The sequence below is a fragment of the Panthera uncia genome (assembly GCF_023721935.1).
Source record: "Panthera uncia isolate 11264 chromosome C1 unlocalized genomic scaffold, Puncia_PCG_1.0 HiC_scaffold_4, whole genome shotgun sequence".
Lineage (NCBI taxonomy): Eukaryota > Metazoa > Chordata > Mammalia > Carnivora > Felidae > Panthera > Panthera uncia.
This window is the reverse complement of record NW_026057585.1, coordinates 97,720,897-97,737,371: the sequence shown is the minus strand read 5'-3', so window position 1 is coordinate 97,737,371 and position 16,475 is coordinate 97,720,897. Positions and strand designations below refer to the sequence as shown.

The 16,475-nt window shown below is 42.5% G+C and overlaps 1 protein-coding gene across 3 annotated transcripts; it reads right to left on the bottom strand.

Annotated features, from left to right (window-relative positions):
• Positions 1 to 5,191: 5,191 nt before the first annotated feature.
• Positions 5,192 to 15,817, bottom strand: LZIC (leucine zipper and CTNNBIP1 domain containing). Of its 3 annotated transcripts, none has more exons than XM_049618159.1 (7): positions 15,735 to 15,817; positions 10,652 to 10,760; positions 9,496 to 9,631; positions 9,129 to 9,227; positions 7,008 to 7,103; positions 6,732 to 6,813; positions 5,192 to 5,387 (listed from the first exon to the last, which is right to left on the bottom strand). In XM_049618159.1, the coding sequence occupies exons 1-7, from the start codon at positions 15,787 to 15,789 to the stop codon at positions 5,329 to 5,331; spliced, it is 636 nt and encodes a 211-aa protein (XP_049474116.1). In that variant the 5' UTR covers positions 15,790 to 15,817; the 3' UTR covers positions 5,192 to 5,328. The 3 variants fall into 3 exon arrangements, with proteins under 3 accessions (XP_049474116.1, XP_049474117.1, XP_049474114.1); XM_049618160.1 differs by lacking the exon at positions 15,735 to 15,817 and adding an exon at positions 14,996 to 15,602; XM_049618157.1 differs by lacking the exon at positions 5,192 to 5,387 and having other exon boundaries at positions 6,488 to 6,813.
• Between the last annotated feature and the right edge of the window lie 658 nt (positions 15,818 to 16,475).

The following is a 16,475-nucleotide window of genomic DNA, read 5'->3' as shown; positions in this document are numbered from 1 at the left end:
ATTTCCTCGCAGGAGAACAAGCCGCTCCTACTTCTAGAAGACAGGCTGAAAGGAAATGCCACAAGCATTAAGGCCAAGGGACTGAGGCTTTGCCTGTTTGCTCCCAAAGTGAAAATGCTCCTTTTCTGAGTAAATATGAAACAAAATATTTAAGTAAAAGTGTAAGCTCAGAGCTTTACAAACCAAATCTAAGGTATAATTTACCAAGACCTAGATTAAACTTGATGTAAAACCTGTGACAACACTTTTTTTTTTTTTTTAACGCACGAAATAGTAAAAGCACCATGTTTTCTTTTTCTTTTTTTATGTTTTTATTTTATTTTGGAGAGAGACAGAGGGCGAGTGGGGGAGGGGCAGAGAGAAAGGGAGACACAGAATCCGAAGCGGGCTCCGGGCTCTGAGCTGTTGGCACAGAACCTGATGTGGGGCTCGAACTCACGAAGCGTGAGATCATGACCTGAGCTGAAGTTGGGCACTTAACCGACGGAGCCAAAAATGGTGCCCCAAAACTGCCCTGTTTTCTAAGATCATGGTCAGATCACAGGGTTCAGGCAATTAGTTTTTATCTCATGTAGGCCAAATACTCACTTCTTCATAATTACGTACCTCTTTGATTACCGTTGCAGGTAAATGCCTCAGTTTTCAACCCGCTCTGGTTCTTGAGTATTGGAGGAGTGATGCCAGCCTGAAGGAACCAGGTTTTCACACAAGTGTGCAAAAAAGAACAAAAAACAAAAACCAAAAACCAAAAACCAAAACTCCTTCACCTCCTCTCATAGGAAAGAACAGTTCCACGTAATATGACAACTTAGCAGTAATGAAGACTTGTACCTGATCTCCTCAGACGTCTTCAACAGACATAATCAAGATGACTTAAACCCTTACATCATGTACTGAAAGTGTGACTGAACACAAGGTCAGAGGTTCTTGTGGGAAGGTTTCCGAAGTTCCCACAGTGGCCAGAAATTAGGGCAGATCTGTGGTTGATAAATAATCTTAGAAAGAACCCTTGCCTACATTATCTTCCTCTTTTTTTTTTTAATTTTATTTATTTATTCAAGTAATCTCTACACCCAACGTGGTGCTTGAACTCGCAACCCCGAGATCGAGAAACACATGCTTTGCCGGCTGAGGCAGCCCGGTGCCCCTTCTCCTTCCTTAATTCAAAAGGAAGCCGGTGACTCTCCTTGACCTTCTTTACCGAATACGTTCTGCTTGTTTAGTTTTGTTTTCTTTGGTGTTTATTTTAAATCATTTTTGAGAGAGGGAGACCGGATGTGAGCAGCAGAGGGCAGACGCGGCATCCAGAGCAGGCAGCACGGAGCCGGACTCGGGGCTCGAACTCACGAGCCGGAAGAGCATGGCCCGAGCCGAAGTCGGACGCTTGACCGACTGAGCCACCCAGGCGCCCCTCGTTTAGTTATTTTTAATTGCTGTCCGTTGCCTGAGGCTCTAAGGAACGTGCTCTTCCCAGAGGAAGACAAGCAAACACTAGGAAGCTTCCAGCCGACAGGCCTCTCAGCTTCCAGACTCTCTGACGGCGGACTCTTGGCTGCGCACCCTTGAGAGCCCCCGTGTTGGAAGCCTTTTCAGCAGCTTCGTGGTTACTGTGGCGGGGAGAGGGACTTCAAAAAGACAGTGAGTTGGGATGTCAAAAGGCCGTACTCTAGAGGAATACCCAGAAGAGCCTATGTTCAACCTGCTTTTTGCAATTTCGTGAAAATATTAAATACTAGTTAACCCAGTTTCTAAATCTTTGCAATTCCAGGGCCAAACAGACTGGAAGCAATTAGCGCTTGTTCATGGGGGTCTGTGGCACCGCTGACAGTTTTAATCTACATATTAATGCTGAAAACATTTTGAGAGGCAAACAAGCGCATTTTTTGGCCTTAGTAACGAATATACAGCAAGGGGGAAAAACGGACAGGGAAGTAGCTGAAAAGCTCTAGGCCAAATGGTCTGGGTTTATTTTTCCTGTCATAATTTCAAACTATGCATTATTCACTGTAGTAAGATGCCATCCAACGGTGGGTTTGTAGTCGTTTATTTTGCCTAAGATGGCTGTTGATTGGCTGAGTCGTCTTCAAAGAAAGGCCCGACAGGGACGCCAGGGTGGCTCAGTTGGTCAAGTGTCCAACTTCGGCTCAGGTCCTGATCTCACGGTTCGTGAGTTCGAGCTCCTCGTCGGGCTCTTTGATGCCAGCACAGAGCCTGCTTCAGACCCTCAGGTGGCCTGTCTGCCCCTCAAAAAAATAAACATAAAAAAAAAAAAAAAAAAAGGCCTACCTAGCATACCCTTCTTACCACTTATAGGAAGAACAAAGCACTGAAACACAATTGTTTTATTTATTTTTTAAGATTTTATTTTTAAGTAATCTCTACATCCAACGTGGAACTCAAACTTACAACGTCGAGATCAAGAGTTGCACATTCTACAGACTGAGCCAGCCAGGAGCCCCTAGAAACGGTTTTAAATTATTACCTTTCATTAAACTGCCCAGTTGTACACTCGCTCATTGGAATTTACTTCTGCTTCAACCCCAGTTCTTTGAAAAATGCAGGAATTTTTCTCATTAAAATATTAGCTTGACCCAAAGATATCAAAAAGTTAGCTGCCTTAGCATTAGTTATTGCAGACTGAGACCTCCCAAGAAGTTTAAAAACCCAGATTAAATATAGCAAAATATGAACAGGAAACCTAGTTGGCAAATCATTTAATAACTATAATTGTATAGAGTTTTCAAATTAGTCCCTTTTCAATTCATTTTTTTCTGAATTAAGGACCAAATTTGTGAAACAAATTATATAACATGGCCCTCGAAAGAATCATTAAATCGTAGATTAGCTCCAATGCAAAACTTCTGTCTGCGTTAAAGAGAGGGAGATCCACAGTAAACCCATGCGGTAGGTAGGTCCTACCTACCGATCCCTATTGAACAGAAGAGGAAGATGAGCCTCAAAAAGATTAAGCAACCTACCAAAGGTCACACGGTCATGAATGACAGTATCTTGCTGGGTACTGCATACTTTGTAGCTTTTAAAGGAAGATTAATTTTAAGTCGAGTACTAGTCATTACTTACAAAATGAATACACTAAGGTGATTAATGACAAAATATTTCACTGATGTTAGTCTTACAGAAAGCGTAAAGGGAAACCAAAATTAAGGACTCCAGATTCACGTAGGCCCCTCTCAAATACCAAATATTCCTAATTTTCCTTATCCTACTACTGGAGGGGAAAGGGGAATCTTGTTAGGGCTTAAACAACAAAACAAAAAACCCCCAAAACACACGTACACACAGCAATTCCATTCCTGGATATAAAACCAAAGGAACTGAAAACAGGTATTTAAACGCTTAGATACAAATGTTCGCAGCAGTACTATCTGCAATGGCCAGAAAGTGGAAAAAGTCCAAACGTCCAAGAGGTAAATGCATAAGTGCAACGTAGTATCCACGCAAGGAAATATTTTCAGCCATTAAAAGGAGCGAAGTACTGATACAGGCTACAACTTAGATTAACCTTCAAAATACGCTAAGTGAAAGAAGCCAGACACAAAAGGTCGCATACCGTATGCTTCCATCGACAGGAATTTTCCAGAATAGGTAAATCCAGAGACAGAAAGCAGATTAGTTGTTGCCGGAGGACTGGGATGTGGAGGAGGGCACGGGGAGTGACTGCTTAATGGGTGTGGCGTCTCCTTTGGGGTGGTGAAAATGTTTTGGAACTAGATGGTGATGGCTGCACAACATTGTGAACGTACTAAACACCACTGAATTGTACATTTCTGATTTTTATAGGACATGAGTTTCACCTCAATTAAAAACAATGCAGACTAGGGGTGCCTGGCTGGTTCCGTCGGTAGAGCATGTGACATTTGATCTCGGGGTCCTGAGTTCAAGCCCCACGTTGGGTGTAGAGATCACTTGAACAAACAAAAATGCAGAATAATGAAATAATGATGATTGACCATAAAATCCTACATGGGTAGCAGGCGATTTGCTTTTTCTTGGTTTGTTACAATTTCAATGAGTTTTTGACCGCTATAAACCAATACAGAAAAAGTTACCCATTAAGAGTTCCAAATAAGGCATTAATGAAGCTGAGGTCCCTAATTTGCCCAGTTGGCAGAGCACCTAGTAGAGTTTACAGTATATGAGAAGCTTCAGAAGTGTTTTAATTTGTATAAAGTGCAAAGGAAAAGAAAACGGAGACATACATGAAAAAAATATAAAGTGGCCCGAGCCTAGAAAATAAGCTAGCATATACACACGCATGGGGAAATCTATATATTTGAGCATGCAATATAAACACTTGAGAGTATGTTTTTCCTCGTACCTTATTTTGTGTTTCTCCAAAAACAGAAGAGTAAATAATAGTTACAGTCACCACCTCCTGGGTTTCAGCAAAGAGGTCACACAAGGTGGGGAGGGCTGGGGCGGGGGGGGGGGGGGGGGGGGGCTTTCAATTCAATTTCAAAGTAGCTGCCACTTTCAATTACTTCCCTGGTGAAACAAAGCAGGAGGTTAAGTTACTCCGGGAGACTCTCGACAGGGCTCCCATTGTTCCAAGCTCACAACTGAGGGATACAATGGGCCCCTTTCATACGGAGGCCCTACAGGCTGGAGGAATGGTCCCTTAGTGACAACTTTTTGTTGGGACATGGAGTTTTCATAAACACGGACTTGCCCAAATATGTGTTAATTAGTTTTTAAAAACAGCACAAAATAAAGAAATAAAACTCAATGGGCACTAAACCGAGAGTCAGGATGCCCAAGTCTTATAAACCAGCTCTGTCTCAGATGTGACTTTCAGCAAGTCAACTTGTTCTTTCTGAGCCTCAGTTTCCTTGATTATAAAATGAAAATGATTTCCAAGATCACTTAGAACTCTAAAATTCTATAAACACACAGGACGTCTATTGATGTTGGTACACTATTCACTCCAACAAGTGGGGATAGATTATGAGCAGAAAAGAATCATTACTTCACATCTTTTCATTTACTATCAGCACTTAAAACAAGGAGGCTTAATAAAAACAGGCAGAGAGACTGTTTTCTGTTCCTTCTCTCAAACACACAAGACATGATGAATAAGGCCCAATGGGTTCCTCATCCCACCCATCTAGGATCACTCAGGGAAGCAGCCCTGAAGCACAACGAGGAAGGGTATAACCAGAAGCCACAAGTATGTTTTCCATCACCATTTCTCAGGTTATCAATGTATTTCAAGAATCTCTTGATTTCTTTGCAATGATTCAAAATCCCTATGAGACAAATGCCATTTACAGAAAGAATGTGATCAATGTCCCAAGCTTCCACACCATGTCATTTTTTTGTTTTTTCAACCTCAAAACTTGCCAATGCAAGAACTTTGTCTCCAGAGCCTAAGGAGAAATAAACATAATAAACAAAGGTTATTTCAAATGCATTTAAAGTTCCATAGCTATTGAAACAGAAAATAAAACTCACTTCTATAATCAGAGCATTACCCCTAAACTTTCCCAGTACCAATTCCCAACTTCCTTTCCCCTGCACAAATATCTCACACACAGAGGATGATTTATTGGTTACAAATCCTTACTTCAACTTCCTTACTTCACTTACTTTTTTTTAAGTCATCTCTACCTGCAATGTGGGGCTCAAACTCACGATCCCAAAATCAAAAGTTGTATGCTCTACACTGACAGCACAAAGCCTGCTTGGGATTCTCTCTCTTCCTCTCTCTCTCTGCCCCTCCCCTACTCACTCTGCCTCTGTTTCTCTCAAAATTAATAAATAAATAAACTTTAAATTAAAAAAAAAAAAAAGAAAGAAAAGAGTTACATGCTTTACTAACTGAGCCAGCCAGGTGCCCCCTTACTCTAACTTTAAATGTGAAATAGAGGGGCACCTGGCTGGCTCAGTCAGTTGAGCATCCGATTTTGGCTCAGGTCATGATCTCATAGCTCATGAGTTCGAGCCCCGCGTCAGGCTCTGTGCCGACAGCTGGGAGCCTGGAGCCTGCTTCGGATTCTGTCTCCCTCTCTCTCTGCCCCTAACCCACTAATTGTCTCTGTCTCTCTCAAAAATAAACGTTAAAAAAAAAAAAATAAATAAAAAATGTGAGATAGAATATATAAAATTTTAGTTTACTTTATATTTATATTTAGGTGACAAATATTTTTAAAATATTAGACTATATTAATTTATTTTTAATTAAAAAAATTTTTTTTCTTAATGTTTTTATTTATTTTTGAGACACAGAGAGACAGAGCATGAGCAGGGAAGGGGCAGAGAGAGAGGGAGACACAGAATCGGAAGCAGGCTCCAGGCTCTGAGCCATCAGCACAGAGACCGATACGGGGCTCGAACTCACAGACTGTGAGATCATGACCTGAGCCAAAGTCGGACACTCAACCGACTGAGCCACCCAGGCGCCCCAATTTAAAAATATTAGGAAATAAACCTAATACGAGGGATTTATAAAGAAAACACTTCTGGTTTTACCTCAATTTTTTTTTTTTTTTCCTTAAGTAGGCTTCATGCCCAGCACGAAGCCCGATGCAGGGCTTGAAATCAGGACCCTGAGACCACAACCTGAGCTGAGATCAAGAGTCAGAGTGAGCCACCCAGGCGCCCCTGGTTTTACCTCTAAACTCAAGATAAGGCCATCCTGTTATCTCACTCATGGTATCCATCAATGTGAGCAGTAATGCCTGGACAGCTTTCAGAAATACGAGGAGACTCACCGAGGTCTGTAGACACTTTCTCAAACTGGCTGAGTATGGCACCTGCATTTGCTGACAAGAAGGCCTCATCATCTGCGGTCAGCTAAACAAAACAAAACAAAACAAAACAAAACAAAACAAAGCCCGAGAGAGCGGATTCGAATGTTAACAAGAGGTTCTAGGAACCACCTTTAAGAATGTCTCAGGACCACAAACTAGATCACAGCTCACAAAGTTCTGTACCAAATACTTTGTACCTTTTCTTTATACGTAATATATTAAATTAAATATAGGTACCTTCTCTCCAAGTTTCCTGAGAGCTGTTAGTATCTCCACTTTCTGTTGAGTGTACAGGCCTCTTTCCAGCTTTCCTACCATGAGATCTCTATCCATCTGAAATGGATGAATGCAAAGAATATGGTACTGAAGTTAAAAACATTGTGTCCGGGGCGCCTGGGCGGCTCAGTCTGTTAAGCATCTGACTCTGGCTCAGGTCATGATCTCACAGTTCATGAGTTTGAGCCCCATGTAGGGCTCTTTACTGTCAGTGCAGGGCCCACTTCAGATCCTCTACCCCTGCTCGTGCTCGTTCTCGCTCTCTCAAAAATAAATAAATAAACATTAAAAAACAAAACAAAACATTTTATCCATAAAATCCAGATTTTCAGATCTACTTTTTTTGAGAGCAAGTGAGCAGGGGAGGGGAGGAGAGAGAATCCCAAGCAGACTCTGCACTGTGAGCGCAGAGCCCAATGCAGGGCTCGAACCCACCAACCGCGAGATCACGGCCCAAGCCAAAATCAAGAGTAGGCTGCTTAAGCAGGCGCCCCCAGATCTACTTCTTCTTAAAGAAAAAAGATCCTCTAGCTGACTATTATAAAGAACTATAGAATCAATTCAAGGCAAACGTGTCAGAAATACAGTTACACGGTTCTAATAAATCTTTTAAGATTTTATTTTTTAAGTAATCTCTATATCCAACATGGGGCTCGAACTCACAACCCCAAGATCAAGAGTCACATGCTCCACCGACTGAGGCGCCCCTCAGTTCTAATAAATCTTAATGCTAATCATAACCACTGCCTTGATTAGAAACTTTACTGAGGAACTGGTAGGTCAACACCTTCCTTTAGAGAGAAGCTATCCTTCAAGCACTCATTCCCTTAAACTGAAGTGTGGTCTATAGGCTTGAATGAGATAACTGGTATCAGGTCTCCAGGAATGTTGGTTAAATATCACCTCTATCACCAGAAACACTGATAGCCTGTAGTATGCCTGGGTACTATTCCATGGGCTTTACACACATTGCATGTTACACATAGTATGTGCTTTACGCATATTATTTCATTTACTCCTCATAACAACCTTAAGAGGTAGGAACTACTATTATCACCTTTTTATAGACGGGGAAACTGAGGCACAAATAGGTTGAGTAACATAACTTATTCAACTTCAATAATAATAGTAATAATATTTACTAAAAAGTTTATTGGGGCACCTGGGTGGCTCAGTTGGTTAAACTTCCAACTTCGGCACAGGTCATGACCTCACAGTTCGTGAGTTCGAGCCCCGTGTCGGGCTCTGTGCTGAGAGCTGAGCCTGGAACCTGCTTTGATTCTGTATCTCCCTCTCTCTGCCCCTCCCCCATTCACGCTCTGTCTCTCTCTCAAAAATAAACAAACAAAAGATTATTAATTGTGTTAAAACTATTAAAAGTAACTTCCCTAAGGTCACATACCTCCACCATAGAGCAGGGATACAAATCCTGCCAGTCTGACCCAAGTCCATGCTAATCACTTGTTAATGCCTTAATTATATTCAAGTCTATAAACAGACTTTCTCAAATCCAGGTTTATAGAGATGTTTGAAATTCTTAGATGAGAAATTGCACAAAAAGCAATGCTGCTAATGAATTCTAGATGGGATTTCAACTCGGCTTCAGAAATAAATGGTAAAACCTTAAAGTTGGGGTTCGAGTAGAAGCAGTTAGTAGCAATTTAAAGTGCCATATGCTGTTTATACCTCTATATTCAATAATTGCTCAAAAGACTAATTTTGTCAGAAAACTGTGGGTCGTGGCTCTCAAATCAACTGATCAATTTTTTTTTTTGGTAGCTGACTATTTTCTAGAGCAGTTTCAGGTTCACAGCAAATTGTGTAAACATACAAAAATTTCCCGTATCCTCCCTGCCCCCCACTCATGCACAGCCTCCCCATGATTTTTCATCATCCACCAGAGTGGCTCACTGACACCACACAATCCCCCCAAGTCCACAGTCTATACATTAGGATTCACTCTTGGTGGTGGTGTACATTCTCAACTCACCAATTTTTAAACTTCAGACTAACATAATGAGCAAATTCTGGAGCTGAGAAAAAAGTACACACAGCAATTAAATCAATGTAAAGAAATTTTACCTCCGCTAACCTTGTCCGAAGTTGACCTGGTTGTTTCTTTGCAAATAATCTGATGACCTCTGGGGTTTTAAAGGCCTGGCTGATAGCTGCCTGGATAGCCTAGGATACAAGAAGGTAAAAACTAAGCCAAATATTCCATTGAATCACACATTACAGTAATTGACTGATGAGTTTTCAATTACTAACAGGTCGTCTTTGTTCATCAAACACCGTTATAATTTTAGTTTCCGTTTGCTATGCTGTTGTATTGGTAAGCAGACACTCATCTGGAAGTTAAACCCCAAAAAAGGGTTTCTATCTTAAATATACTTATAAAAAAAGAGGAAAAAGACAAACTGTGTCACTAGTGTAAGTAAATTATGCTCACCAGTTGCATTCCACTGAGCTCATCTACCAAAGTCATATTTCCAGACATGATTTTCTTCAGTGAATCATTAAATTCACTTAGTTGCTCCAGAGTTTCCTTTTTGGTTTCTTCATATTCATCTGTATCAAGTTCCTCTCTGAAGTACAGCAAACATAGAAAAACAGAGTTCTAAGTGAAAAAAAAACAATCTTATATTTGGACTCTAAGACTTCAGATACATGTATTTACAGAAAATATACCGAGGGACAAGGCTGAAAGGAAACAACAAAATGCTAATAACGGATGTGTTCAGATGTTAGTAAGACGGGCGCTTTCCTGCAATGTGGTTACCTTGATAATTAACCATTTTTCTTTTACCAAAATGAGGCACACTTAACAAACCACAAAATAACTTCCTTTTAAGCACTCTACGAATCAATGCGTAACCTTGGGCAAGACACTTAACACAGCTGAGTCTCATTTTCTTGATCTATAAGCCACAGACAATGATAGTACTACCTTACAGGGCTGCTACGAGCATTAAACGAAATATAGAAAGTGCTTGACAAACAACAGGGCTTGACAAAGCAGCCATTTCATTTATGACCATCATTGATGGTAGATAAAATTTTGTGCACCTTGAAATACAATAGCAAGGCACCACCTATCGTCTGCAAACGAGGCTACTTTTATTCACTACTCGAACAAGCCATTTATTAAACATTCACTACAAATTCAACGACAGCTACCACTTATTGAGCATCGGCTCTGGGCCAAGTATCGTTTTGGCCCCTTGACTTGAAATATTTACAACAACCTTTCAAAGTAGTTAAAAAAGGCAATGAACACTTTTGGTCCTTGGAACAGTTGAAGTTGAAAAGACACTAGAAGTTCAAGTAGTATCTTCTCAGCTTGATACCAAGCAGGCCTATTTTAAACACCGAAGAGAAGGTAGGTGTTAGTTATTATTTTCACTTCACACTCAGGGAAATGAAAACTTAAGGGGGTTACCTTTATGACTCCAAGGCTCGCACTGAGTTTATTTCTCCAACAGACAAAGCACTGTGAAGAACACTACAGGGGAAACCAAAATCACACACGGGCCTGCACCCAGAGCTTGTAATCTAGCTGCAGAAAAAAGCCACTGGACTGCATAGCAGCATTCAGTTACTCTCACCTGCATTCCTCCAGATCTTGTAATTGCTGCATTAGTCTATCCAACTGTTCTTCTAAATTCTGCTTTAATTTGCTTGTCTCTGTCTTTCCTCTGGAAGCCATTTTGATCTCTAGGAAGAACAATAAGCCCACATACAGTATATATTTGGTTATTTGAAAGTATTCCACATTCCAGTGCAATTCACAATGGGCTATGTTCATTCTGAGCTACAGGTGTGGGAAAGAGAGTTGTGCAAAGAGAATTTCATTTTAGGTATAGAAGTTTAAACTCCTATACTAGTAACACCCCACAAGAATGCCTGGCAGTCTTCTTACCTGACTTGACAAATTAATTAAAAGTCTTCGCTATTGGTCCATCTTACTTTAAACAGAATTGATAGTTAAAAACACAATCTTTTAAAAATGTTTATTTATTTTTGAGGGAGAGAGCAGACGCGTGAGCAGGGAGGGGCAGAGAGAGGGGGACAGAGGATCCAAAGCGGATGACAGCAGTGAGCCGGGTGTAGGGCTCAAACTCATGAACCATGAGATCATGACCTGAGCTGAAGTTGGATGTTCAACCAACTGGGCCACCCAGACACCCCTGAAAACACAATTTTATAAAGAAATAGATTAGGGCTGGGACACCTGGGTGGCTCAGTTGGTTGGGCATCCAACCCTTGCTCAGGTCATGATCTCATGGTTGGTGGGGTTGAGCTCTGCATGGGGCTCTGCACCCGGTTGGGATTCTATCTTTCTCTGCCCCTCTCCTGCTTGCACATTCCCTCTCTCTAAAATAAATAAATAAAAACATTAAAAAAAAAAAAAAGAAACATCTTTTTGCTTTACAAAAAGATTCATTGTAACATTCTTTTTCATTCTTAATAAGTATTCTCTAGGACTCAGAACATTCCTGGGGCGCCTGGGTGGCTTAGTCAATTGAGTGTCTGACTTTGGCTCAGGTCATGATCTCGCAGTTTGTGGGTTCGAGCCCGGCATCGGGTTCTGTGCTGACAGCTCAGAGCCTGGAGCCTGCTTCAGATTCTGTCTTCCTCTATCTCTGCCCCTCCCCCATTCATGTTCTGTCTCCAAAATAAATAAACATTAAAACATTAAAAAAAAAAAAAAAAAAAAAGAACACTCCTAGCATTGTCTTGTTGGTTTTATGTGCATTTACCTAATAACTTGCGGGCACTGACAATTTTTGCTGTGAATTTCTCCTTTGGAAATATGCCCCTGGATTATTTTTCTCTTACTGATTTACAGCAGTATGAAGCCTTTGCAGTTATGTTGCAAATATTATCTCATCTCTTGACTTTAAATTTTACTTATTGGTGTTTTTTTTGTCATAATAAATTATTATTATTTTAAGTGTTTATTTTTGAGAGAGAGGGTGTGTACGTGCACACGTGTGCGAGCAGGGAAGGGGCAGAGAGAGAGGGAGACAGAGGATTCGAAGCAGGCTCTGCGCCGACAGCAGAGAGCCTGATGAGGGGCTTGAACTCATGAACTGTGAGATCATGACCTGAGCCGAAGTCGGACGCTTACGTTGAGCCACCCAGGTGCCCCAATGATAAATTATTATTTTTAATGGCCAAATCTGTCTTCTTCTTTAAGTCTTATTAGTTTTATGTCCCAGGAAGGCAGGCCCTAACCATCTCAAGATTTTAAAAAACACACTATTTTGTATTCTAAGACTTATATAAATTTTTCTTTTTACATTCAGTTTTTTGTTTTTGTTTTTTTTTGAGACAGAGAGCAAGTTAGTGAGGGGTAGAGAAAGAGAATCATGCCTGGTGTTGGGCACAGAGATTACTTAAAAATGTTTTTTTCTGATTATTGCTAGTGTAGAGAAAAGCTGCTGCTTTTGGTGTGTTGATACTGTATGCGTTTATCTCAACATTTATAGTCTTTAAGGGGGGCTTGGGTGGCTCAGTTGGTGAAGAGTCTGACTCTTGGTTTTGGCTTAGGTCATGATCTCACAGCTCATGGGTTTGAGCCCTGAGTTGGGCTCTGCACTGGCCTGTTTGGGATTCTTTCTCCTTCTCTGTCTCTCCCCAGAACTCTCTCATTCAACATAATAAGTAAACTTAAAGACAACAACAACATAGTGTTTAAGGTTTTCCATTTATAAAAATTAAACTCACATTTCTTTCAGGAAACATGTTTTGCTTAATATCAGGTATAATGATTCATCAAAACCTAAATCCTAGGGTAATTTATTAAAGCATTTAAAATTTTCCTACACATAACCACTACCAGATGATCTGGTATGTGAACCTCAATGAAGAGAATTCCTTATGATATATTTCAAAATAGAATGTAATCGGTGAAAATCTATTCTTACTGCCATAGCAGTTAAAATTGGCTTAAGTCATCTACAGTGATTAATGATACAGAAACATAAACGAGCTACATTATAGCCAGAAGTGTTACTTATTATAGCTGTATGTCATGTATAATAGGTTAGCCAAAAGTCTAATTTATTACAGCTATGCTTCACGTATAATTTCCTCTGGGAAATACACATTTAAATTGTATTTTAGGCTCAGTTGGCTAAGCGTTTGACTTGGGTTTCTGCTCACATCGTGATCTCACGGTTTATGGGATTGAGCCTCACACTGGAATCTGTGCTGACAGTGTAGTCTGCTTGGGATTGATTCTCTCTTTCCTTTTCTCTTGGCCTGTCCCCTGTTTGCATGTGTGCCCTAGCGCTCTCTCTCTGGCTCTCAAAAATAAACATTTAAGTAAGTAAGTAAATAAATAAATAAGTAAATAGGGGCATCTGGGTAGCTCAGTCAGTTGAGTGTTGGTCTTCGCCTCAGGTCATGATCTCACAGCTCATGGGTTCGAGTCCCGCATCGGGCTCTGTGCTGAGAGCTTGGAGCCCGAAGCCTGCTTCGGATTCTGTGTCTCCCTCTCTCTCTGCCCCTCCTCTGCTTGTGCCCTGTCTCTCTCTCAAAAACAAATAAACATTAAAATAAGTAAGTAAATAAACAAATAATAAATAAATTTTCTTTCAGGGGCACCTGGATGGCTCAGGTGGTTGAGCATCTGACTCTGTGATTGTGGCTCAGGTCACAATCTCAGGGTTGTGGGACTGGAGCCCTGAGTTAGGCTCCACACTGAGCCTGGAGCCTGCTTGACCTTCTCTCTCTCTCTCTCTCTCTCTCTCTCTCTCCCTCTGCCCCTCTCCCCTGCTTGCAAGCTTTCTCTCTCAAAAAAAAAAAAAAAAAAAGTTAAAAAAATTTTACATTTTATATCTGTTAAATTTTCCAGTGAAAGTAAGGCCAAACCTAAAACCGACAGTGTCTTTTCAGGCTCAGTTTCCTACAGTCTAACCATGCTGAACTACTTGCTGTTTCAATTTTAGGACATGTGCAGCCGAAGCGAGCACTGCTTGCTATTTCAAAACATGCCATGCACTTTCATTCTTTTCTTTGAGCATGTTTTTTTTTTTTTTTTTTTTTTTTGTACCTATCAAGCCCAGGTAATCCATTCTTCAGGGTCTAGCTAAAGTTTCAGCTTCTCCATAATGTCTTTCTTGGTTCCTTCCCAATCACTAAATTGTGAATTATTTGTAACTTGGGATTTTTTTTTTTTAATATTTATCTTAGAGACAGAGAGAGAGAGAGAGAGAGATAAAGAATGAGCAGGGGAGGGACAGAGAGAGACAGAATTCAAAGCAGGCTCTGCACTGCCAGCTCAAATTCTCACCAGGGGCTTAAACTCACCAAACGTGAGATCATGACCTGAGCGTAAGGTCAACGAACTGAACCACCCAGATGCCCCTTTACTTCTTTATACATCAGCAGCTACAATAACGTTGGGCAGACAGAAGGTCTGGATACATAATTGGTAAATGAATAATGATCGCTTCTTCCATTGCATCTCACATCTTATTCTCTTCTTTGCACTTATTTCTGCCTTAAGTTATCTGTGCTTTCATTATAGCGCATTGATTATTGGCCTTTCTCTTCAGACTATAAACTCTCAGGAGAAAATGAATTTGATTCCTCTTTTAGCATCCTCAGCCCTGAGTAGAGAATAGATATTCAATAACTGGATAAAGTGTATAAGGGCACCAGCTATTTTCAAGAGGTAAAACTATTTTAAGTAAATTTCAGGGAAGATGGGGCACTTCAAAAGCCGCATCCTGGCACTGCTCATTATTTGAAATTTATCCAGAAAGATTAACTCGCTGGCACCACCTAGTAGTCAATAAAGGCGGTGCACCTTTCACAAAACTGCCGAAAAGGGCGCTCAAAAACCGTAATCTGGAGCGGAAGGTGCTCGTTTCGCGCTCACCTGGCCTCCTAGCACTTTGAACTCCGCACAGTGTGGCCCGGTCCCAAAGTGCATAAACCTCCAGCTGTTGAAGTTTCAAGTGTCACAAACTTGACGAAAGCCAAATTGTTCATCAGGGCTACAAGAAACTCAAAGTTCAAACCGCTTGGAGGTGGAGTCGGCTGAGGAATAGGAAACCATCAAGTAGTTTCATTTACTTGACATATAAACTTGGCCTAAAGCAGTCCGGGTAACTTCCACTTGAGCAGCCTGGGCTCGAAACACACCCTTCCCGTTTCAGGAAGACACCAGGGGGAGGAGGAGAGCGGGGCAAGGGAGGGAGGGAACCCGTTTTCTCCCTCCACTGCGCCTCGGGCGGCCTTTCTGAGACGTTCCCTAGAGAGGTCGCGGGCGTCACTGAGGAAAGCCCGGCACCCCCGCACGCCTGGGGGGAAGCCGTCAAACCCAGAAGCAGGGAGAAGATAAGGGCGGAGAGCACACGTTTTCCCCGCTGGACGTGAGCAGCGTCGGGACCTCAACCATCCGGACGCGTCGGGGAGCAGCTCCGGCCGCAGCCCCAAATCCCGTCCCCACGGGGGAGCTTGAAGCTCCCGCACTTGGGTCCTGCGGCGGCCAGGCTCGACTAGGCCCCACCTGCCAGCAGGGGTCGCCGGGAACCCCCGCCCCCGAAACTCTTCCGGCTGCCCCCAGACCAGAAACCGAACAACCTCCCGGGGCCCTCGGGGTCCCCTCGGCGCCCCCTCGGCGCCTCCGCCACCGCGTCGGTCCCAAAGCTGGGAGGCAGGGGCCCCGCCTACCTGAGGGTCCGGACCGGGCGGACGCTCGCAGTAGGAGCACTTCCGCCAGACGCATACACTTCCGGCCCCCAGGAGCCAATGAGGATGCGGGCGCGGGTGTTTCCCTTTCTGGCGTCCGGGCTGCGGGTTCTCTCCGGGAGGATTCGGGCCGGTCGACCCTGAGGACGTGCGTGGTAAGCCCCCTGGCCGGAGCCCTTGAGAAACCAGGCTTTAGGGGAGGCAGCCCGGGACTCTTTTTGTCGCACGCCGAGGGGAGTTCAAGACGGCGGGGTCTTTGAGGGGCAGATATAGCGGTCCTCGAGGCAAGGTCACATTCAAGCTTGGGGCAAGGAGTCTTGCCCCTTCATTCTTTCCATCTTAACGTGGAACCAAAAGACTCGCTAAGTTTTCCTCTGGCCCCCTCTGAACAGGTAAAAATAAGCGAGTAAAAGTAAGTAAAGTCAGTCAATCAATCAGTCCTTTTCTAGAGGCTTCTTGTGTTTGGCGGAGGTGGGTGGAGGGCGGAGGAGAAAGTTCTCCATTCTGGAGGACTTCTGTTTCCTCCGAAATCCCTTTTCCACGTGTAAAGGCGAGACCCATCTTCCCAGAAGCGGATTGACACGTCCCTTGAGGACACTACTCACTCTTGGGCAACAAGTTAAAAGTTACTGAGAAAACTGGGCGGAAACCATTTTCTGGTGTTCCCAGCCCTTCTCCTTGAGTCCGTGGTCCCCAAGACCACATCAGGGTTGACGGCAAAAT

What these genes read in the sequence shown, in the direction of transcription:
- LZIC (XM_049618157.1), bottom strand. Translation starts at nt 15,789, where the DNA reads ATGCGTCTGGCGGAAGTGCTCCTACTGCGAGCGTCCGCCCGGTCCGGA. An exon ending in CAAGATCTGGAGGAATGCAG is followed by an intron (nt 9,632 to 10,651) that starts GTGAGAGTAACT and finishes GCTGTACTTCAG; the next exon opens with AGAGGAACTTGATACAGATG. An exon ending in TCAGGAAACTTGGAGAGAAG is followed by an intron (nt 6,814 to 7,007) that starts GTACCTATATTT and finishes TGTTTTGTTTAG; the next exon opens with CTGACCGCAGATGATGAGGC.